Source organism: Lucilia sericata, unplaced genomic scaffold (assembly GCF_015586225.1).
Source record: "Lucilia sericata isolate MDLA Ls3-8-SP2 unplaced genomic scaffold, ASM1558622v1 Contig000427F_arrow, whole genome shotgun sequence".
Classification (NCBI taxonomy): Eukaryota; Metazoa; Arthropoda; class Insecta; order Diptera; family Calliphoridae; genus Lucilia; species Lucilia sericata.
Window position 1 is genome coordinate 1 of NW_023994442.1, and position 24,595 is coordinate 24,595.

General features: G+C 31.1%; 2 protein-coding genes across 2 annotated transcripts in view; both read right to left on the reverse strand.

The window, feature by feature from the left end:
- Positions 1-12,627: 12,627 nt before the first annotated feature.
- On the reverse strand, positions 12,628-13,431 carry LOC119604768. Its single transcript, XM_037957596.1, has 4 exons — positions 13,317-13,431; positions 13,048-13,196; positions 12,826-12,980; positions 12,628-12,762 (listed from the first exon to the last, which is right to left on the reverse strand). The coding sequence occupies exons 1-4, from the start codon at positions 13,429-13,431 to the stop codon at positions 12,750-12,752; spliced, it is 432 nt and encodes a 143-aa protein (XP_037813524.1). The 3' UTR covers positions 12,628-12,749.
- LOC119604771 overlaps positions 13,048-24,595 on the reverse strand; it is a 130,319-nt gene continuing 118,771 nt past the window's right edge. Inside the window, exon 7 of the transcript XR_005231543.1 lies at positions 13,048-13,142. The gene's annotated coding sequence lies outside the window, so the exon portion shown is untranslated. The remainder of the gene's footprint in view (positions 13,143-24,595) is intronic.

Consider the following 24,595-nt stretch of genomic DNA (forward strand, 5'->3'; position numbering starts at 1 on the left):
AATTTTGAATCGATTATCTTGATTTCCAACATAATTTATCCCTGGATAAAAAAAAATAATGTGGGACAAAATTCATAGAATTATCTTTTGTAGTTTCTGAGAAAACGACTTAAGAATTACGAAAACACCTGTAATTTTTTCGAGAAAGTCTGAAATTTTCACTCATAACTTCCAAAGTTGTGAACCTATTTTGCTGATTTTCAATACGAAACTGACTAGGACAACAGTGAATATTTTTGGTGAATTTGTTTTTTTCTTTTGCTTAGTTTTAACGTGAGCATGTTTTAAACAGACAGACAGAGAGACATACGGACATAGCTACATCGACTCAGAATTTGATAAGGGCCCAGAATATATATACTTTGTTGGGTTTCAGATTAATATTTCTTGGTGTTACACACGGAATGACAAACTTATATATACCCTCTATCACCACTTATGGTGGTGAAAGGTATAATTATTTTGTATTAAGTGGTTTTCAGATGTGAACCTTATATGGGAGCTAGTTATGGACCGATACTGAAAAAATTCCTTATATGGAAGCTGTAACCAATTATGAACCGATGTGGAAAATTTTCAAGAATGATTTATATATACATATATACAAAACAAATTCACATCGAGTTTTACCCTGATAGCTTTATTTATCAATGAATTAAGCGCATTTAAGTGATTTTCGGATATGGACCTTATATGGGAGCTATGACCGATTATGGACCGACCCGGAGAAAAATTCCGTAGAGTGATTTTTGTATACACAAAACATACTCATGTAGAATTTTATCCCGATAGCTTTATTTATCAATGAAATATGTTCATTTAAGTGATTTTCGAAAGTGGACCTTATATGGGAACTATGAAAAATTGTGGGCCGATACAGATCTAAGTCAGTAGTATGATTTATGTTCATATTATATCAATATGTACAAAGTTTTGTGTTGATACCGATATATTTGAGGAAGTTAGTATGAGAAATTTTGGATCGATTGTTACAATTTTAAACATAATTAATCTATAGATGAAAAAAATAATCTGTGACAAAATTTGTCGAATTATCTTTGGTAGTTTCTGAGAAAGCTACTCAAGAATTAGGAAAAAAACTTAATTTTTTTTCGAGGTAGTCTGAAATTTTTACTCAAAACTTTTTAAGCTATGAACCGATTTTGCTGATTTTCAATACCAAACTGCTTAGGAAAACAATGAATATTCTCAGGGAATTTGGTTGATTTCATTTGCTTAGTTTTAACGTGAGCGTGTTTTAACCAGACAGACAGACAGACAGACGGACATAGCTAAATCGACTTAGAATTTCATAAGGACCCAGAATATATATACTTTATTGGGTCTCAGATGAATATTTTTTGGTGTTACACACGGAATGACAAACTAATATATACCCTCTATCACCACTGATGGTGGTGGAGGGTATAAAAACAAGTCAGAGTGCTGTATTCGGCTATGTCGAATCTTAAATACCCTCCACCTGTAAGCTACTTTTTATGAAAACCCTTATAAATATTACTAGATACGTATTTAATAAATTGTGAAAGTTTAAATTGGGCTTCCGTGATGAGGGTGCTATCAGTTAGAAATCATATATACCTTTTATGGAGATATGGCCAATTATTGGCCAATCCGAACAAAATTTCACAGAATGATTTATCGAAAAAAAAAAACACACTGTGTCGGATTTTATCCGTATATATTTATAATTGAATGAAATATATTGGAAGAAGTGACTTATGGAAATGGGCCTTATATGAGAACTAAGACCAATTATGCATTGATCCTAATTTAAAAAAAAAGATTTCTTATATACATAAAATATCCTCATTCCGATATCTATATCTATCAATGAAATGTGCGATTTTCTGTAGTGGATCTTATATGACAGATATGAACAATTATGGACCGATCCATAAAAAACATATTTTTATAGCCTATTTATATCCTATACCACTTTACCAATCGGCTTAGAATCATTTTCTGAGTCGATTAGGGCTTGTAAAGCGTGTAATCAAACTTCAGGTCTTAATTTTGAAGATAATTCAATCAAATTTGTCACATCATCTTCTATGGTACCGGAGACGAAGCCTATTGAAAATGATTAACATTTCACCTAGCCCCCTTACAACTGAACCCGACGAAGAGGGCTTTTAAGTTCATAATTATGTTCAATATACTCGTATCTCGACAAAAAGCTGCAAAACCAAGTTCTATACTAGCCTCGATGACTCTCATGAATTTTATAATTATAGGGTCTCATTTGACCAAAGCCCCTTTACAAAACCCCCTTCAAAATTTGACTTAAATGTCCACATTTTTATTCAACAATAAACGGCGTAAGTATATCTGAGACAAGGTACAATTCAACTAAATGTTCAATTATGAAAACTAAATCACATTTTATTTTTGTAACAGGTGTAGGGTATTATAAGGTCGGCCTCGCCCAACTATAATTTCTTATTTGTTTTAAAATATCTTTATTTCTTAATTGGATATTTGCATTTAAGCGATTTTCGGAAGTGGTCCTTATTTGGTAGCTGTGACTAATTATGGACCGATCCGGAAAACATTTCGCAGGGTGTTTCATATCTACTATAAACACATTCATGACTAATATTATACCGATATCTTCATTCAGTTACGAAATATGTGCGTTTACGTGGTTATCGGAAATGGGCCTTATATGGGATCTATGCCCAATTATGGACCGATCCAAAATACATTTTGTAGAGTGATATATGTATACACAATACATATTTATGTTGAATATTATTTCAATATCTTTATTTATAAATTAGTTATGTGCATTTAAGTAATTTTCTGATGTTGACCTTACATGGGAGCTGTGACCAATTATGGGCCGAGCCGGAAAAAATTTGGCAGGGTGTTTTATATCTACTTTAAACACATTCATGATGAATTTTATACCAATAATTTCATTCAGTTATGTAATATGTGCGATTTCGTGGTTGTCGGAAATGGAACTTATATGGGAGCTATGCCCAATTATGGACCAATCCGAAAAATATTTTGCAAAGTGATATATGTATACACAAAACATATTTATGTTGAATATTATTCGAATATCTTTATTTCTTAATTAGTTATTTGTATTTAAGTATTTTTCGAAAGTGTGCCATATATGGGAGCTGTGACCAATAATCGACCTATACAGATCTACGTTGATAATATGATTTCTGTTCTTATTATATACATATGTGCAAAATTTAGTGGTGATACCGATTTTTTTGCTGAAGTTATTAACGACAAATCTATTTCCGAAAATATGTACCTTTGTATGGGGGCTATGAGAAATTTTAAATCGATTTTTTTGAGTTTGAACATTTTTGATCCCTGGGTAAAGAAAATAAGGTGTGACAAAATTCATTCCATTGTGTTTAGTAGTTTCTGAGAAAACTACTCAAGAATTAGGAAAAAAACTTAATTTTTTTCGAGGTAGTCTGAAATTTTTACTCATAACTTTTTACGTTGTGGACCGATTTGGCTAATTTTCAATACCAAACTGCTTAGGACAATAGTGAATATTATGAGTGAATTTGGCTGATTAAGTTTGCTTAGTTTTAACGTGAGAGTGTTTGAGGCAGACAGATGGACAGACAGACTGACACAGATGAATATTTCTTGGTGTTACACACGGAATGATAAACTTATATATACCCTCTATCACCACTGATGGTGGTGGAGGGTATAAAAAAATTCCATATTCAGCAATCATTTAACAGATTTTTCGCTGAAAGAATATAGCATGAGCACTTTTGCACTTTATTTTGTCCGATAGTGTACATATGATTCTTATTTAACCAGAAAACATAAATTTTACTTTTGACATTAAAAAAATTTGTGGCAATTTATATTTCTACAAAAAAATCTTTTAACATTTTAAAAGGTATTAGAAGCCCGGACAAAGCTGGGTACACACTATATTCATGTAATACATACACACATTCTTACACAATTTTTAATATGTGTATAAAAACAAGTACCACGTTTTCTCTGCAGGATTTCCGAGTAATTATAATTTCAATACAAATCCTCTTCTTTTTGAAACAAAAAAAAATAATAATAAACGCAATATCGTACTCATAAAGAAGTCATGTCGAGTACAACAATGATAAAAATGAAACAGTTCAACTTTACGAACACTACATTTCGACCGAATGGTATTATTAGCGTTTTATATATGATTGTTACACCAAAAAATTCGATTTGTTGTTTATTTAAGTAAACAATAAAAACTACTATTTTACAAAATCTGAAATAAAATCGGTAGTTGTTAAATTTGTATTATCTAAAGGATTATTGTAATTTTATCACTCTCGTAATAATTGAACTCAGTCTCGAATCAAAACATCTCATGGTATCTGAAAATAAGAATAAGAACCCAAATGCAATGAAAAATATATTTCTATCCAGTTTTACTAAATGAAATTTTCAGCCTTGAAAGGTTTTATAAAGTATTATATTAGTCCAACCTGTTAGAAACGTATTTAAAAAGTAAAACATATAACCAAACAAATGTAACGATGATCAATGTTTACGTATCATACAAAATGAATTTGTCATACAAAAATGAAGTATGTAAAATGTTCAACATTACCGATCGAACAAAAATATATTCGCACTTGTTCAATGTGTTTATGTTTGTATATTTTATTACATCAATGAATGGGCGAACCAAATCCCATAAATGGTGGGTGGGAAAATAAAATGTATGAATAAATGGAAAATAAAGCAAGTTAGAATGCTATGCGGAATCTTAAGTACCCTCCACCTGTAAGTTACTTTTATGTATGTATTAGGTATGTATGTATGTATGTATGTATGTATGTATGTATGTATGTATGTATGTATGTATGTAGGTATGTATGTATGTATGTATGTATGTATGTATGTATGTATGTTGTATGTATGTATGTATGTATGTATGTATGTATGTATGTATGTAGGTATGTATGTATGTATGTATGTATGTATGTAGTATGTATGTATGTATGTATGTATGTAGTATGTATGTATGTATGTATGTATGTATGTATGTATGTATGTATGTATATATGATGTATGTATGTATGTATGTATGTATGTATGTATGTATGTATGTATGTATGTATGTATGTATGTGTATGTATGTATGTATTATGTATTTATTTCTTTAAGATTAATGTTTTTTAATCGAATTTTATATGTAGTTCTGAATGAGTAAAAAAAAAAATATTTTATATCTCTCATTTCTAAATATATATTTTAATAATTGTTTTAGTAATTAGAAGTTAAGTTTATCATAATTATTTCGTGAACTATGTTAAGAATTCTTCTGGTATTAAATTTGATAGACCTTTTCATTGCAAAACTATGAGAGCTCTTAGATAACTGAACTGTACCTACTGGAACACATGCGAAATATAATGCAAAAAAACATAAAAATTGAATAATAACACATTTTGGCAACTCAACCCGTTCTTGATGGTTAAAAAGGGAAATAAATATGAAGTATCTTGATGAACAGGTAAAATAAGTTGAATTCAAAACTAAAATTTCAAGAAATGTAAAAATTTCGAAAATTAATTTTAAATTTAGGTGTAGTACTGTTTGGGAATTAATACTAGTATATAGACCCAATACGATCTATTGAAAAAAAAAAAAAAACAGAATGTTTTGTATATGAGGAAAATAAAATATGTTTTTTCATTTCATTACCTTTTCTAAAAACTAATACGTTTATTTTATAAAAAAAATTACAAAGAATATTTTTTCTGATGTTTTAATATGATAGGGTACATTTTATCTAAACTTACGTTAAAGTAAACTACCTACAATTCAAACTGAATGTTAAATTTAACTTATTTTAGCATTATTTCACAAGTCCATCAATATACTTTGATGTTTAAGCCCCTTTTTTTCAACAAGAACGAGCCGAATTGCAAAATATTGGTCGAAATTTGGCCCAAAAATAGGTGGATTTTCGTTATCTATAAGTGGATTCAAAATTTTTCTTTTCGAAATCTTCTCAAAAATTAATTTTTTAGATAATTAACAAAAAAAAAACAGAATGTTTTGTATATGAGGAAAATAAAATATGTTTTTTCATTTCATTACCTTTTCTAAAAACTAATACGTTTATTTTATAAAAAAAATTACAAAGAATATTTTTTCTGATGTTTTAATATGATAGGGTACATTTTATCTAAACTTACGTTAAAGTAAACTACCTACAATTCAAACTGAATGTTAAATTTAACTTATTTTAGCATTATTTCACAAGTCCATCAATATACTTTGATGTTTAAGCCCCTTTTTTTCAACAAGAACGAGCCGAATTGCAAAATATTGGTCGAAATTTGGCCCAAAAATAGGTGGATTTTCGTTATCTATAAGTGGATTCAAAATTTTTCTTTTCGAAATCTTCTCAAAAATTAATTTTTTAGATAATTTAACCATTAGAAATCATATCTTTCACTATCTGAACTGTTTATTTAAGAAAACTTGAAAGTTAGGCTTCTGATTCAGCAGTCAGCATCCATATGGTCAACCAAGCTTCGAAAAAACAAATGTTTACATAAAAATTAAAGTAAAATCTATACTTTTATATTAAGAATTTCATTTATAATTGAAATATTTTAAAAATAAATACAAAACTCAGTTTAATAAATCTCAGCTTGTGTCCCCAGTGTAATACTGTGGATCGTTTCTATTATTTTTTCCAATTTTTTTTTTTTTTTTTTCATTTTAGTTATTATTTATTGAATCTTTCTTACATAGAAATTTACAATAAGTATTGAAATCTTAACCTAAACTATAACTAACGTCGTTATTGCCACTGCAATTTCAACAAAAGTTCTCGATAATTTGATTATCTGGCAAAATCCAATGTTTCCGTTCTTCTCAGTCGTCTGTGACCCTCAAATGACAGCAACTCCCTGGCAAGGGGATTTGGGTGATCCATTAGTTTCGACAGGTAGGTTAAACAAGAGAGTTTGATCTCCTCGCGTATTATGGGGACATTGAGATCCCTATGAATATTACTATTGCGAATGTACCACGGGGCACCTGTTATTGACCTTAACAGTGCTGACTGCTTTCTTTGTAATTTTTCAACATTAGATGAGGAGGCTGTTCCCCACAGTTGAATGCCGTATAGCCATATCGGTTTTATAACTGTTTTGTACAAAAGCACTTTGTACTCCAAGTCTAGAGCAGACCGTGGTCCAATTAGCCAGTACAATTGAGCTGACTTTAATTTTATTTGTGTAACCTTGGCTTCAATGTGGTGAGTCCATGTTAAGCGGCGATCAAGGTGGATACCAAGATATCTCACATGGCTTTGTTCAGGAATTTTTATATTGTTTATTGAAGGGTTTGCATGCATGCTTACAAAAGCGGTATCATCCGCAAATGTAGATGTGTGAGTCAGTGCGCTCGTTGGCATATCTGCAGTATATAAAATATATAGGAGCGGACCTAGAATACTCCCCTGGGGTACTTCAGCAGATATTTTTCGACGTGAAGAGATCACATCTTTAGATCTGATTTGAAAAGATCTTTCATATATGTAATTTTTAAGCAGTTTGTGAACATTCGCAGGTAGTAATGTGATAATTTTGTGTATTAGTCCATCGTGCCAGACTTTATCAAAAGCTTGAGAAATATCTATGAATAATGCAGAGCAATATTGCTTGCTCTCGAAGGCCTTCCGAATAAGAGTTGTTATTCGATGTACCTGTTCGATAGTGCTGTGCTTTCTTCTGAAACCAAACTGATGGCCAGGAATAATGCAATTATCGTTAGAGTGTACTAAAAGGCTTTCAAGCAATAACTTTTCAAAAAGTTTTGAGAATAAAGACAAGAGGCTAATGGGACGGTATGATGTCACTTGAGTGACATCTTTCCCCGGTTTTGGTATCATAACAATCTCGGATACTTTCCATGAGTTAGGGAAGTATCCAATACGTAGCATCGAGTTAAAGATGAACAAAATAATTCTCAGTGCTGAATTGGGCAGGTTACTTATCATCGTGGTAGTAATTTTATCTATACCAGGTGATTTTCCTGCCTTTAGACCTTTGATTGTCATCTTCACGGTAGAGAACCGGAATTTTATTGGGTGTGGAACCACATTATTTATAATGTTAGCACTAATAGAAGAATCTTTTTTCCAATGCCAAATTTTTTAAATACCAATAAAATACGATGGAGCAAAAAAACTTAGAAACACCATATATCATAGCAAAGTAGACTTAAATATCATTAAATTCTAACGGGTAGTTTTTGAGAAAAGATAGTTTTCAGCGCAAAATAAAGTCGTTTCTATTATATATAAAACATTTTAACTCCAAAAGCAAAGTTTTTGAGTTAAAATATTATTTTTTTTCTCATATGCCCCTTGTATCCCACTAAAGGAAATGGCCTCAGCTTTATTTTTAAAAATACAACAAAAACGTCCATTTAAAAAAAAAATAGGGGAAAATTCAGTGCCAAATATTGAAAAATTCTATTCTTTAACAAAAAAATACTTTTTTTTTTTTGATATATATCTCATTCGCATCCCATTATAGGACTATGAAGCCCTTCAAGGAAATTGTATAAGCTCTCTTTTAAGCAAAAAAAGGGTCCATTTTGAAAACAAATTAAAAAACAAGTTAGAGTGCTATATTTGGCTGAGTCGAATCTTAAATACCCTTTACCAGCAAACTACTTTTTATTAAAACCTAGCTATCTATTTTTTAGATAACTTGGCAACATTTTTGTTTCCGTATTGAGAGTACTGACATTTATGCATATGTCGAACTAATTTTTATAAGTCCAGAAAAATTTATATTAATAGGCCAGTTCGAAAACATGTTAATAGAATGATTTATCTATACACAGAATATACTCATGTCGAATTTTATCCATATATAATCATTTAACAACGAATAAGGTGGTATTAAGTGCTTTACTGGAAGCCAATACAACTTATAGGCCGATCCGGAAAAAAATTCCGTAGAATGATTTATATACACAAAATACACATTTATGTCGAACTTTATCCGGATAACTTTGATTGTAAATATGCATTTAAGTAATTTATCATGATTTATATGCAAAACAAATCAAGTTTAATTTTACTCCAATAGATTTATCAATTAATGAAAAATGTGCGTTTAAGTGATTTTCGGAAGTGAACTTTATATAGGAGCTATGACCAATTACGGGCCTATGCGGAAAATTTTCGTAGAATCATTCATATGTACACAAAACATATTTGTGTCGAATTTTATTAAGATATCTTTATTTGATAATGAAATATGTGCGTTTAAGTGATTTTTTTGAAGTGGACTTTTTACCAAATATGGACCGATCGGATGCCTTACTTTGGAGCTATGACCAATTTTGGATCGATCCAGAAAAATTTCGTAGAGTAATTTATACATACAAAAAACATATTCATGTCCAATTTTATCCTGATACCTTTATTTATCTATGAAATATGTAATTTTCGAAAATTGACCTTATGAGGAAGTTATTAACGATAAAATAATTTCCGTTATTTTTTCGAAAATTTTTACTCATAAATTTTTAAGTTGTGAACCGATTTTGCTGATTTTCAATGGTGGAGTGTCATAATGCCCACACATCATAATGGCACACAATTGAGTCATAATGCCCGTGGAATTTATGACCATTTTAAAAGTGTCACAATGTCCATAAGCAATGTGACATAAAGTCCATGGATTTCAGAGAGTTCATTTATCAAAAAAGGCTTAATTAGCGAAGCCGGTATTCTAAATACCACAGAGCTTAAAACCCCTGCGCCCGCTCTAAAGCCGGCTATCCAGGACACTTTTCAAAAGGAATCCAAAATGCAACACACACCAAATTTAGGAGCAATTCTTTTCGGGATCTAAAATCCCTTTCTGAAATTTCAATACATTTCTGTTTTAAAAGTGTCGAAATGTCCATGTACATTAGACATTTTAAAAAAGTGACATTATGTCTCTCTATGGTGTATCATATGGTCTATGGACATTATGACACGCCACCATTTTCAATACCAACCAAACTGATTAGGACAACAGTGAATATTTTTATTGAATTTGGTTGATTTCATTTGCTTACTTGGTTTTAATGTAAACGTGTTTTAACCAGATAGGCAGACAGACGGACTTCTTGATGTTACACACGGAATGACAAACTTATATATACCCTCTATCACCACTGATGGTGGTGGAGGGTATAAAAATATGCAGTATAACGTTGTGCCTTTGAAAGCAGTCATATACACTACCGGTTGTTAGAGTAGGCCCAACCATGGTGTTTTTTATTGTTTGTATGACGACGGAATTGTTTCAATTTAGTCTTTACATTTAGGACAACATTTCTTTAGATATCCCCAATTTAAGTAATTTCCTGTCTGTTTATTAAATCACAAAAACAATTTCAGTTTTAACTTTCATCAATATAAATTAATTATAAAGAAAATAATTTTTCCTTACTTTTATTTTTGAAGTAATATTTTAGACTAGCTTTTTGTACCCGGCGTTGCCCGTGATTTTAAGTGATTTATATTATTAAATCTATAGATTAATGCATGCAAATTAACATTGACTTTGCTTTTTACCCCTGAAATGAATATGTCGAAATTAAAATATACATTCAAAATATATAATTCAGAACAAATTTCACAAAATTTACCAAAAACACACATTTCCCCCTTTTCAAAATTCTATAGGCTTGAATGGTAAAAAATTACCTTTAACATTTTTAATTTTATATAGCTACAAAAATATTAATACTTAAAATTTCTAATCATAAATTGAGAAGCTTAAAGCTAAATATATTTCCTTAAGGGGCCTTCACACTTCACGTACGTAAAGTCTAAAGAATAAGTAAAATGAAATTCCATCCCTATTTCAAACAAGTTAGAATGTTATATTTGGCTCTGCCGAATCTTAAATACCCTCCACCAGCAAACTACTTTTTATAAAAACCCAATATAAATACCCAGCAAAAAATGGTGCTTCCTCGGAAGCAGGTTTGTAAGGCAGAGAGCACTTGTATACTGCTACCACTTCGCATGAAAGATTACATGATTTTTATATTGGATTCCTCGCGTAAAGGCTCTGCATAAGGAATCCAAAATAAGCATATTTCACAGCTTTTAAATTAACCTGATTTCATTGAATTAAATATGTACAAATAATTGTGCATTTCGGAATTGATAATATCAGGTGCTCGCGGAAGCACGATCCAGTTGCCTTTTACACAGCATCCACTATGTTGGTAATTCATGCCTTAAAAAAGGGATACTATCACGCCTTCTTTAATATGTATTAAAGAAGGCATTCTAGTAATGCTTTATTAAGCCATTTCCTCTACCAACACCCCCACCACCCCAAAAAAAAAAAGAACTGATAAAAGTTTATGTATAGAAATAATTTTATTTTTATCAACATGTAATTTTTATGAATAAGAACTAAAAAAGAGATCATTTACAATTGATTAATTTCACACTAATAACTAAATATTGATTATTCATGTTTTATAAAGGATATAAAATAATACCGACATAAAAGTTTATTGTAAATTTTTCATTCTAATAATTAAGAGTTTTTAAAAATGTAAAGTATAATAATATTTTATTAGTATAAATATTTTTACAAAATATTTGGTCTGTTCAATAATAACAAAATTTACAAATTATTGGAAATTGAAAAAAGAGCAAGTGTTTTAAAAAATGAATAAGAATAAAAAATTAATTATAAAAAAATATTTCGTTCAGCAATAAGAGTAAAAAATAAATTATTCCAAAAAAGAAAATTCATGAAATTTAAGAAGAAAAATAGTTAAAAATCCATTAAAGATAATTCATTTTCCTTTGTATTTAAATAATTTAAACTATTTTCATCATTAGAAGAATTACTTTGAATGTCATTTAATCTAAGCTGCTGATTTTTTTTAAAGGATGCTTCTTTGTAATGTCTATTTTTTGCCAAGCGAATGCCTTTTCTTATTTCATCATAAAAGGCCTTTTTTGTCAACATTTCGTCTTTATAGACACATTCTGAAAAAAAATAAAAACAAGTATGAAATAAATAAAATTATAAATTTATTAAATTAACTTACTGTAAATTAAATTTATAAGTTTTGGGTAGTCTAAGAGTCTCTTTTTTATTTTGTCTTCCATCAACGTTAAATTCTAGTAGCAGATGTTTATCAAAAATGGCTGTTAGCATTTTCTTAATACCATTTCTTCCCACTATTTTTTTAATTGTGTGAGTCTGAAATAAAATATAAGGAATAATAAAAATTTAGGTGTATTAATAAATATTAGTGTAGTTTTATTACCATAGCTTCCATATTTTCATCAGAAATTTCTAGTTCTATATCGTCCATTTCCGATTTAGATTTAAGAGGAAATTTGTCCAAATATCTTGTGGCCACTGCAGTGGAGGTTAAAAAAATATTTCGTTCAGCAATAAGAGTAAAAAATAAATTATTCCAAAAAAGAAAATTCATGAAATTTAAGAAGAAAAATAGTTAAAAATCCATTAAAGATAATTCATTTTCCTTTGTATTTAAATAATTTAAACTATTTTCATCATTAGAAGAATTACTTTGAATGTCATTTAATCTAAGCTGCTGATTTTTTTTTAAAGGATGCTTCTTTGTAATGTCTATTTTTTGCCAAGCGAATGCCTTTTCTTATTTCATCATAAAAGGCCTTTTTTGTCAACATTTCGTCTTTATAGACACATTCTGAAAAAAAAATAAAAACAAGTATGAAATAAATAAAATTATAAATTTATTAAATTAACTTACTGTAAATTAAATTTATAAGTTTTGGGTAGTCTAAGAGTCTCTTTTTTATTTTGTCTTCCATCAACGTTAAATTCTAGTAGCAGATGTTTATCAAAAATGGCTGTTAGCATTTTCTTAATACCATTTCTTCCCACTATTTTTTTAATTGTGTGAGTCTGAAATAAAATATAAGGAATAATAAAAATTTAGGTGTATTAATAAATATTAGTGTAGTTTTATTACCATAGCTTCCATATTTTCATCAGAAATTTCTAGTTCTATATCGTCCATTTCCGATTTAGATTTAAGAGGAAATTTGTCCAAATATCTTGTGGCCACTGCAGTGGAGGTTAAATTTGATTTTATTAAGACATGCATTTCAGACAATAGATCTACAATTATTTTGTTTTGTCCACAAAATGTTTCTTTAGCCATGTCGCTGTTTACTAATTATGTTAAAATACATTTATAATTTAAGGGTTTTTTTATAGTTTTACTTAACAAGTTTATACCTTTTTGAAGTTCTTCTATACTTTTTTGGAGTTTTTCCAATTTTGATGCAGTCTCAATGGTTGTTGATGGATTTGTTTTAGTAGAAGATTCCTTCACAGGTCTAGAGCGTCCCATTTTGTAAAAAAAATATTCTAAAAATGCAAAATATCTAATTACTGTTTTTTATTTATTGTTATTTATTTATTTATTATTATTTATTAATAAAGCCCAAACAAATGTTTGGATGGACCAACTTAATATAATCATTAAGAGCAATGACAAAATGAAATAAGTAAATGGCTACTTTCATATGGCAAACATATTAATTTGCCGCGTATTTCTTGAAGTTTAAATGTTTCTTCTCTATATACATTTAAATTAACAACGAATATGCCAAAATCCTTCGATCGTATGGGTTCTGAAAACATATCTTCAGTGTTAATAAAAACATGGGCTTTAAACATATCATTTTCTAGAAAAGCTGTAATTTTGACAGGTGTATTATCAGAAATTAAGCAAAAACTATCTTGAAATTTTATATTAAAATACAAATTTTCTGATTTGTAAAATATTACGTTTCCCATTTTACCACGTTTGATTCCATTTTCGACCTATTTTTGGCCAATGGTATTTTGGAAAAAACATTAAACATTTGTTGCTCAATGTGTTGAGACTTTTTAATTGATCTTTTTAAAGAGGTCATAGCATTTTCAAATGGATATGCTGTTATATTTTAAAGATTTCCATATTCTAGTGCAACCTCTTTTAGGTGTAGAAGATTATGCACATTATGGGTAATGCTTGTTTCTCCATAATAATTTGGAAATTGTTCCACAAATTGTTTTAGAATTTCATGAGCCTGATGTATTTCACTTTGTCTAATATTATTTGGAATTAAAATGCGATAAGCACACGATAAAAGCAAAAAGTGTTTGAAAAAGTTTTCACTTGTAAATTTTTTAATTACAATGAGCCCAGTATAAAGTACAAATTGTCGAAATTCGACAGCTTTCCACTTTCTTATTTCTTCAAAAGAACGAGGCTTCCTAGCAAACTCGCGTGGTATAAATGGATATAGAGATATCATTAATGATGACATTGATTGTTTAGTTTGAGCTGGTAGGCGTTCGTTTGTCTTAGATGTTAGCAGTCTTAAAAGCATTCTTTTCATTACTCCTAAATCTATCAAATGCATGATATCAATGGGAAATTGAGTTATCATTTTTATGTCTAGACTTTCTAGCGACATTTGCATATTTAAAAATTTTGGTTGGTGAAAATCTTGATCACGTCTGTATTTAAAATCGGCATCAGTACGTAATTTACCCACAAATTTACTAAAAGTTGTCACATTTGAGATACTTATTCCTTTCTGGTCACATTTACTGCAACCATTTAAGGCATTGTGACCTCTTATCCCACACACATAACAGCGGGCTGGCGTGTCACAAACAAATGCACGGATAATTATGTCCAATTTACGTTCTTCGACTAGAAACCCATTTTCTTTTATATCTTTAATGTTAACCATTTTCAATAGGCTTCGTCTGCGATACCATAAAAGATCATGTGCCAAATTTCATTGAATTATCTCCAAAATTGCGACCTGTAGTTTGATTACAAGCCCTATTGGGGGGTTCAGTTGTATGGGGGCTAGGTGAAATAATGGACCGATTTTTACCATTTTCAATAGGCTTCGTCCCTGGGACAATAGAAGATCATGTACCAAATTTCATTCAATTATCTTCAAAATTGCGACCTGTAGTTTGATTACAAGGTTTACATGGACGGACAGACGGACGGACATAGCTAAATCGACTCAGAAAATGATTCTGAGCCGATTGGTATACTTTAAGGTGGATATAGGACCAATATTATTGTGCGTTACAAACATCAGCACAAACCCAATATACCCTCCCCACTAAAGTGGTGTAGGGTATAAAAATTATATCTTAACCTATTTATACCCTACACCACTTTAGTGGGGAGGGTATATTGGGTTTGTGCTGATGTTTGTAACGCACAATAATATTGGTCCTATATCCACCTTAAAGTATACCAATCGGCTCAGAATCATTTTCTGAGTCGATTTAGCTATGTCCGTCCGTCTGTCCGTCCGTCCATGTAAACCTTGTAATCAAACTACAGGTCGCAATTTTGAAGATAATTCAATGAAATTTGGTACATGATCTTCTATTGTCCCAGGGACGAAGCCTATTGAAAATGGTTAAGATCGGTTCATTATTTCACCTAGCCCCCATACAACTGAACCCCCCAATAGGGCTTGTAATCCTTGTAATCAAACTACAGGTCGCAATCTTAGAGATAATTCAATGAAATTAGGCACATGATCTTTTATGGTACCGTAGACGAAGCCTATTGAAAATGGTTACCATCGGTCCATTATTTCACCTAGCCCCCATACAACTGAACCCCCGAATAGGGCTTTTAAAACTTGTAATCAAACTACAGGTCGCAATTTTGGAGATAATTCAATGAAATTTGGTACATGATCTTTTATGGTACCGTAGGCGAAGCCTATTGAAAATGGTTACCATCGGTCCATTATTTCACCTAGCCCCCATACAACTGAACCCCCGAATAGGGCTTTTAAAACTTGTAATCAAACTACAGGTCGCAATTTTGGAGATAATTCAATGAAATTTGGTACATGATCTTTTATGGTACCGTAGATGAAGCCTGTTGAAAATGGTTTACATCGGTCCATTATTTCACCTAGCCCCCATACAACCGAACCCGCCGAATAGGGCTTTTAAGTTCATAATTATGTTTAATATACTCATATCTCGACAAAAAGCTGCAAAAACCAAGTTGTATACAAGACTTGATGACCCCCATGAATTCCATAATAATAGGTTCTCATATGACCCTAGCCCCTATGAAAAGCCCCCATCAAAATTTCACTTAAATGTCCACAACTTTATTCAACAATAAACGGCTTAAGTATGTATATCTAAGGTAAGGTACAATTCAACTTAAATGCTTTATTATGGCAACTAAATCACATTATATTTTTGTCAAAGGTGTAGGGTATTATATGATCGGCCTCGCCCGACTATAACTTCTTACTTGTTTGACTATGGAGTAAACTTGAGGTGCACATTTTTAAAAGAAAAATTTTGTTTTTATACCCACCATCAAAAAACATGATTTTGTCATTCCGTTTGTAACACATCGAAATATTGGTCATAGACCCATAAAAGTATATATATTTCGGCTCCTTATTAAATTCTAAGACGATCTAGCCATGTCCGTCCGTCCGTCTGTCTGTTGAAATCACGATAGAGACCACACGAGAGGAGCTAGACGGTTGAAATTTTGCATAAATATTCTCTATTGTTAAGGTTTGTTTGGTATTGAAAATAGGCAATATCGGTCCACTTTTTCGGATTGCCCCCATACAAGTGGACCTCCAAAAAACAGCTTTCACGGGCATAACTGCTTTAGAAGTACAAGTGTAGCGATGAAATTCGACATAAATAAGTTTCATATGAGCCAAAATCTTTCTATCAAATTTTTTGAGGATCGGCCCATAAATGACCCTATCCCCCATATAAGGTCCCTTTCTGAAAATTACTTTAACACTCATTACTGGTCCCAAAATGCAAGTATAACGATGAAATTCGGTATAAGTATGTTTCTTACGAACCAAAATCTTTCTACAAATTTTTTTTAGGATCGGCCCATAAATGACCCTTCCCCCATGTAAGGTCCCCTTTAGAAAATGACTTTAACACTTATTACTAGCCCAAAAATTCGAGTATAGCGATGAAATTTAGTATAACTAAGTTTCTTATGAACCAAAACCTTTTAACCAATTTCTTTAGGATCGGCCCATAAATGACCCTACCCATATGAGGTCCACTCCTGAAAATGACTTTAACACTTATTACTGGCACCAAAATGCAAGTTTCATGTAAGCCAAAATCTTTCTACCAAATTTTTTGAGGATCGGTCCATAATTGACCCTACCCCCCATATAAGGTCCCCTTTAGAAAATTACTTTAACACTCTTTACTGGTCCAAAAATGCGAGTATAGCGATGAAATTCGGTATAAGTAAGTTTCTTACGAACCAAAATCGCTCTACGAATTTTTTTTAAGATCGGCCCATAAATGACCCTATCCCCCATATAAGGTCCCCTTCTGAAAATGACTTTGACGCTCATTACTGGCTAAAAAATACGAATATAGCAATACAATTTTACACAATGAAGTTCCTCGCGAGCCAAAATCTTTTTAATAACTTTTAACCTTTTTAACTTTTAACCCTATTGGGTCCACTTCAAGAAATAGCTTAAACGCATACTACTGTCTTAAAAATACGAATAAAGCGATGAAATGCTACACACGTAAGTTTCTTACGAGCCAAAACCTCTGTACCAATTTGTTTTGATCGGCCCATAAATGACCCTTCCCCCATATAAGGTCCCCCTCTGCAAATAACTACAATGCTCATTACTGGCTTAAAAATATGAATGTGACGAAAATTGACGCACATAAGTTTAATCTCTCCACCAAATTTAGGGAGGATCGGTATATAATTTACCCTACCGCCCATATAAGGTCCCCTTCAGAAAATTACTTAAACGATCATTACTGGCTTAAAAATATGAGTTATGAAATACGGTTATGAAATACGCTCCGAATTTCATGCGGAATGTGTCGGTAATACACAAAAGGTTCCCTTCAGGAAAGAGTTTTGGCTAATAAACTACGAGTGTTCCTTATTTAAAATACGAGTATAGCCCTGAATGTACAAAATTTTATAAGTATCGGTTCATAATTGAGGCTCACGGTTTAAGAATTGAAATAAAATATTTTTTTTTTTTTTTTGATACCCACCACACAGTGGGGCAGAATGGAAATTTTTTGGAAATAAATCTGGCATTTCTAAACGGCTGATCCGATCGGGATCAGCGTGAGCGTAGCCAAGGAGTATTCGAGTTTAAGTTTTGAAGATGAACCCCGCAGATGCCCCACGGACGGCGCTGTGGCGGTTTAAAGTAGGGTACATGTAAAATTTTTAAACTCGTTGGACATATATCTCTTATAATATCCGAGTTATAGGCATTTAAAATTTAGTGATACAAAATTTACCATAACTTGGTCCGCCTTTTTTTGAATACCGGGCGTAACTTTGGACCAAATGGGCAACAAAATTTCCAATAATATACAAAAAATTTCAGATCAATATCATTTACAGATCCAAAAACATACGTTTTTTAATTTAAAAATTCAAAAAATTTTAGATTTTTGCCGTTTTTTTTGCCAAAAATGTGTCTTAACTCTTTTATTAATAAAATAAAATTTTCTTTAAGAACATATAACAATTTTATATAGGTATCTTTACGCAGAACGCTTTGGCTTAAAAAACTTGTCCTATTTTGTGAAAATGTTGCCACTGCGTCCTTCCGAATATGACCAATTTTTATCAAAACTTCAACTTTGGGCGACATGTTCTAAAATCCCAAAGCTGGGATCAGAAAACTGAAAGCAGTTTTGGAAACCTCAATATGTTTTCTATTTACTCCAAAAGTATTTTCCCAGCCCTGAAAGAAATGTGGACCCTATGGGCAAAAAAGTAAAAAATCTCATTTTGGGATTTTCATTCCTATTTTTGGGAATTGCGGGATGCCCTTTGACCTTTTCAATTTTTCTTATTTGAAATGACAAATTTAACAAGCGTTGAAAATTTCATTGAGTTTTGTTCATAAATAAAGATTTTGTCATATATTACATATTTGTTTAATTTCTAAAACTATGATTTATACCAAATTTTAATAGGGTCGCAGATAGCTACAACAATTTAGTCCATATTTATCCCTTAATATCTTTTCTTTAGTTAGATATGGAAATTCTCGATTCTTTACAAAAATTTTCAAGCCAATATCTCAATTACATTCAAAAATATGTTCATTTAAACCTGTATCCTTTAATTTTATCTTTTTCATATATTAGTATTAAATATGACAGAACATATTTAAATCTTATATTTACCTATTTTCTATTTGTTTGCTTATCATTATAATTGAAAGGTCCTATTATGCTTAAATTTTCAGAAATTTATAACTATTTTTTACCTAAATTTTTTCGACAGATCATTTCGTTCTGTTTCGTTTATGATCATGTAGGTAAAAATATACAGGTAATGATAATTTCGATTCATTCACTAATAAGAAATATCAATGACTGAATTACAGGTTATAGTAATATAGTCCTAAATGTTAATAGGTAGACAATTCGTAATTTTTTACTTTGGAATACCTGAATCGGAAATGGCAAGAATTGGTATATAAGTAAACTTCTCAGATTTTAAGTACCATATTTAATAAATCTACAATGAAGATTACATTAAAGTACGAAGAGTTGTGTTCCGTTTTATGGAATGTATCTTCAAAAGGGCCAGAAAGAATTGAAGACATTTCAAATTATATAAAAACTACATATAGTAGAAAAGTAGACAAAACAGGCATATCAAAAATTGAAAACTTTTTAAAACTTTTTGATGTAAAAAGTAAGTCTGTGGATGGAAATCAAAAGAAATTTCGATTAAAATTTTGTAGTTGGATGGAAACTACTACGGAAATCTCAACTTACAACACATCAACAGGAGCGCCTTGCAAGTCATACGAAGACTTATGTTCAAGGTCAAAAAAAAGAGGGTCACACAAAAACTTTTTTCAATCTCAAATGAGGAAATTGCTGATACATTTAACGAAATGCTGAAAAAGGAAAACCATCCTATGGATGCCGTACATATTGCAACTATTCTTCCTAATGCATCACCAAAACGACTTAAGCGAATTGTGGAAAGTATACCAACTCCAACATCACAATCAAATTTTACTGAAGAGGAAGCAATAGCGCTTATGTTGGAACTGGGTCTCAGTCGAAATAAGTACCAAATATTAAGGAAAGCTCTGAATGAAAAAGGACACAATATATTACCATCATACAAGGCGATCCAGGAAAAAACAAACTATCCTACCATCACCTATTGCTGTTAATGATGTGGAAGCTTGTATTGATATATCATCTTTGCTCGAAAACACTGCATCAAGAATTGTGTCAGACTTTTCAGAAGACCAACTAAGGAAAATTCATAACTGTGATGTTGTCTTAATGGGTAAGTGGGGATGTGACGGTTTATCAGCACTTCCAGAATACAAACAAGCTTGTGGAAGTCGAACATTAGCAGACTACAAAAGTGTATTTATGTCATCATTAGTGCCATTACGAATTCGTTCATATTCCCTTAATCCATCATCGTCAAGCATCGGAAATTCATTTGAAGATATATGGATCAATACAACTCCGGGTTCAAAAAATTTTTGTAGACTCATTGGATTTGAATATATAAAGGAGTCAAAGAAAACAACAAAAGATTTAGTGGAATATTTAAAATATGAAATAAATGCTCTGGAGAACATTTGCATAAAAATAAAGGAATTCTCTATTAACGTATCATATCAGCTAAGCTTAATGATTGATGGAAAGGTCAGCAATGCCATAACAGAAACTTCTTCCTTCTGGAGATGTTCAATATGTAATGAGAAAAAGTCGCAATTCTCAAATATAAACAAAAGCAGAAGTATTAATGAAGAAGTCCTGTCTTTCACCACTTCATGCCAGAATACGATTTTTGGATTACTTTTTACACATAGCATACGACCTCAAAATAATGAAGAATTGAAAGAACTGAAAGAACTGAGAGCTGCGGAAAAAAGCAGAATCCAAGAAGAATTTAAAGTTCAGATGGGATTAAACATCGACAAACCACTTCCAAGTTGCGGTAGTACAAATGACGGTAATACGGCGAGAAGGTTTTTTCGTGATTTTGAAATTACTTCAAAAATAACTGGAATCGACAAGGAGTTGCTTCGAAGAGTTAACACTATTTTAATGGCACTGAATAGTAAACATAAAATTAATGGAAATCGATTTGGGGAATATACATCTGAAATTTCTAAATTGCTTGTATCTCTGTATCCATGGAGGGAACTAACACCAACAGTACACAAAGTATTGTGTCATTGTCAAATAATAATTGAATCAAATATTCTTCCACTTGGAGAGTTAACAGAAGAAGCCCAGGAAGCGAGGAATCGAGATTTTAAGTATGTTCAACTATTCATCTCAAGAAAATGCTCCAGGCAATCACAGAATGAAGATATTTTTAATAGTTTACTTCTATCTTCTGATCCTGTTCTTTCAACTATGCGAAAAAGATGGATTCGTTATGAAACTCTATCATCTCAAAACAAGAAAGATTTAAAGGACTTATATTACCTTCTGGATATGTATACCGATATTACAGATTATTTTATAGAAAATAAGTAGTGTTAGGAATTAACTATATAAGTAGGTTGTAAGAATTAATTGTATTATGTTTAAGATAAACAGTTAAAAAAAAAAAAGCTATTATACTAACTGATGATATTGTATTGTGTTTTATATTTCGGTGGGCGGGAAAGGTGGTTTGTGTGGGGTGATTTAGGTGTTGTTGTGCGTGGCTCATAATAAAATTATAATTTTTTTATTGTATATACAATGTTATAGTCTTTAATAAAATAATTAACTAAATAATTTTTAAAAATTGTCCAAATATTTTATTCAACACAAATGTATGTTCTGTCATACTTAATACTAAAATATGAAAAAGATGAAATTAAAGGACACATGTTTAAATGAACATATTTTTGAATGTAATTGAGATATTGGTCGAGAATTTCCATATCTAACTAAAAAATGATATTAAGGGATAAATATGGACTAAATTGTTGTAGCTATCTGCGACCCTATTAAAATTTTGATAAAAATCATAGTTTTAGAAATTTAACAAATATGTAATATATGACAAAATCTTTATTTATGAACAAAACTCAATGAAATTTTCAACGCTTGTTAAATTTGTCATTTCAAATAAGAAAAATGAAAAGGTCAAAGGGCATCCCGCAATTCCCAAAAATAGGAATGAAAATCCCAAAATTGGGATTTTTTACATTTTTGCTCATAGGGTCCACATTTCTTTCAGGGCTGGGAAAATACTTTTGGAGTAAATAGAAAACATATTGAGGTTACCAAAACTGCTTTCAGTTTTCTGATCCCAGCTTTGGGATTTTAGAACATGTCGCCCAAAGTTGAAGTTTTGATAAAAAATATGTCATATTCGGAAGGACCCAGTGGCAACATTTTCAACAAATAGGACAAGTTTTTTACGCCAAAGCGTTCTGCGTAAAGATACCTTTTAGAAAACTATAAAATTGTTATATGTTCTTAAAGAAAATTTTATTTTATTAATAAAAGAGTTAAGACACATTTTTGGCAAAAAAAACGGCAAAAATCTAAAATTTTTTGAATTTTTAAATTAAAAAACGTATATATTTGGATCTGTAAATGATATTGATCTGAAATTTTTTATATATTATTGGAAATTTTTTTGTCTAACTAACAAGAAAAAATTGAGTCCATTTGGTCCAAAATTACGCCCGGTATTCAAAAAAAGGTGGACCAAGGTATGGTAAATTTTCACTAAATTTTTAAATGCCTATAACTCGGATATTATAAGAGATAAGTAGTATGTCCAAGCATGTTTTTTGAAGATCTCGCCGAGCGCTTTCAGAAAATATAATCTTATATAATCTTTGTATTTGGATAAAAACAACAAAATGCCACGAGTTTAAAAATTTTACATATCGTAGGTACCCTACTTTGAGCCGCCACAGCGTTGTCCCTGGGGCATCTGCGGGGTTCATCTTCAAAACTTAAACTCGAATACTCCTTGGCTACGCTCACGCTGATCCCGATCGGATCAGCCGTTTAGAAATGCCAGATTTATTTCCAAAAAATTTCCATTCTGCCCCACTGTGCACCATCAGAAAAGATGGGGGTATATTGATTTTGTCATTCCGTTTTTAACAGAATATATATACTTTTGTGGGTCATAGACCCACAAAAGTATATATATTCTGGGTCTTCATTAAATTCTAAGACGATCTAGCCATGTCTGTCCGTCCGTCCGTCTGTCTGTTGAAAGCACGATAGAGTCCCAATGGAAAGAGCTAGAGGGTTGAAATTTCACATAAATATTTTTTATAGGTAAGGTTTGTTTGGTATTGAAAATGGGAAACATCGGTCCACGTTTTCGGATAGCCCCCATACAAGTGGCTCCTCGAAAAGCAGCTTTAACAGCCATAACTTGTTTAAAAATACGAATATAGCGATGCAAACTATGCAAAATTTTATGAGGAACGGTCCATGATTGACCCTACCCCCCATATAAAGTCCCCTTCAGAAAGTGACTGCAACGCTCATTAATAGCTTAAAAATACGAGTGTAGCGATGAAATTCGACACAAATAAATTTAATACGAACCAAATTCTGTCTACCAAATTTTATGAGGATCAACCCATAATTAACCCTACCCAACTATATAAGGTCCCCTTCAGAAAATTACTTTAACGCTTATAACTGGCCTAAAAAATACGAGTATATAGATGATTCGACATAAGTAAGTTTCATTCGAGTCAAGCGAGGATTGATGGTGGGTATATAAGATTCGGCATAGCCGAATATAACACTCTTACTTGTTAAAACTGATAATTTACGTAATCCTTTTTTACGGTCGATTTTCAATGCAATATGTCTAAAAATACAAACTTTATATGATCAAACATGGTTAATTCATAAGTTTTTATACTTAATATAAAATTTTTTGGTTCATTTCTGTTATTCCTTTAATTATATAGAGCATTATTCAAATAGAGATTGTTATACCCTCCACCACCATCAGTGGTGATAGATGTTATATATAAGTTTGTCATTCCGTGTGTAACACCAAGAAATATTCATCTGAGACCCAACAAAGTATATATATTCCGGGTCCTTATCAAATTCTGAGTCGATTTAGCTATGTCCGTCTGTCTGTCTGCCTAAAACACGCTCACGTTAAAACTGAGCAAAAGAAATCAACCAAATATTCACTGTTATCCTAAGCAATTTGGTATTGAAAATCATCAAAATCAGACTACCTCGAAAAAAATTACGGGTTTTTTCGTAATTCTTAAGTCGTTTTCTCAGAAACTACAAAAGATAATTCGATGAATTTTGTCACACATTATTTTTTTTACCCAGGGATTAATTGTGTTGAAAATCTGAATAATTGGTCCAAAATTTCACATAGAAATTAGTTTATCATTAATAACTCCCTCAAATATATCGGTATCAACACAAAATTTTGTACATGCAAATATAATATGAACAGAAATCATACTACC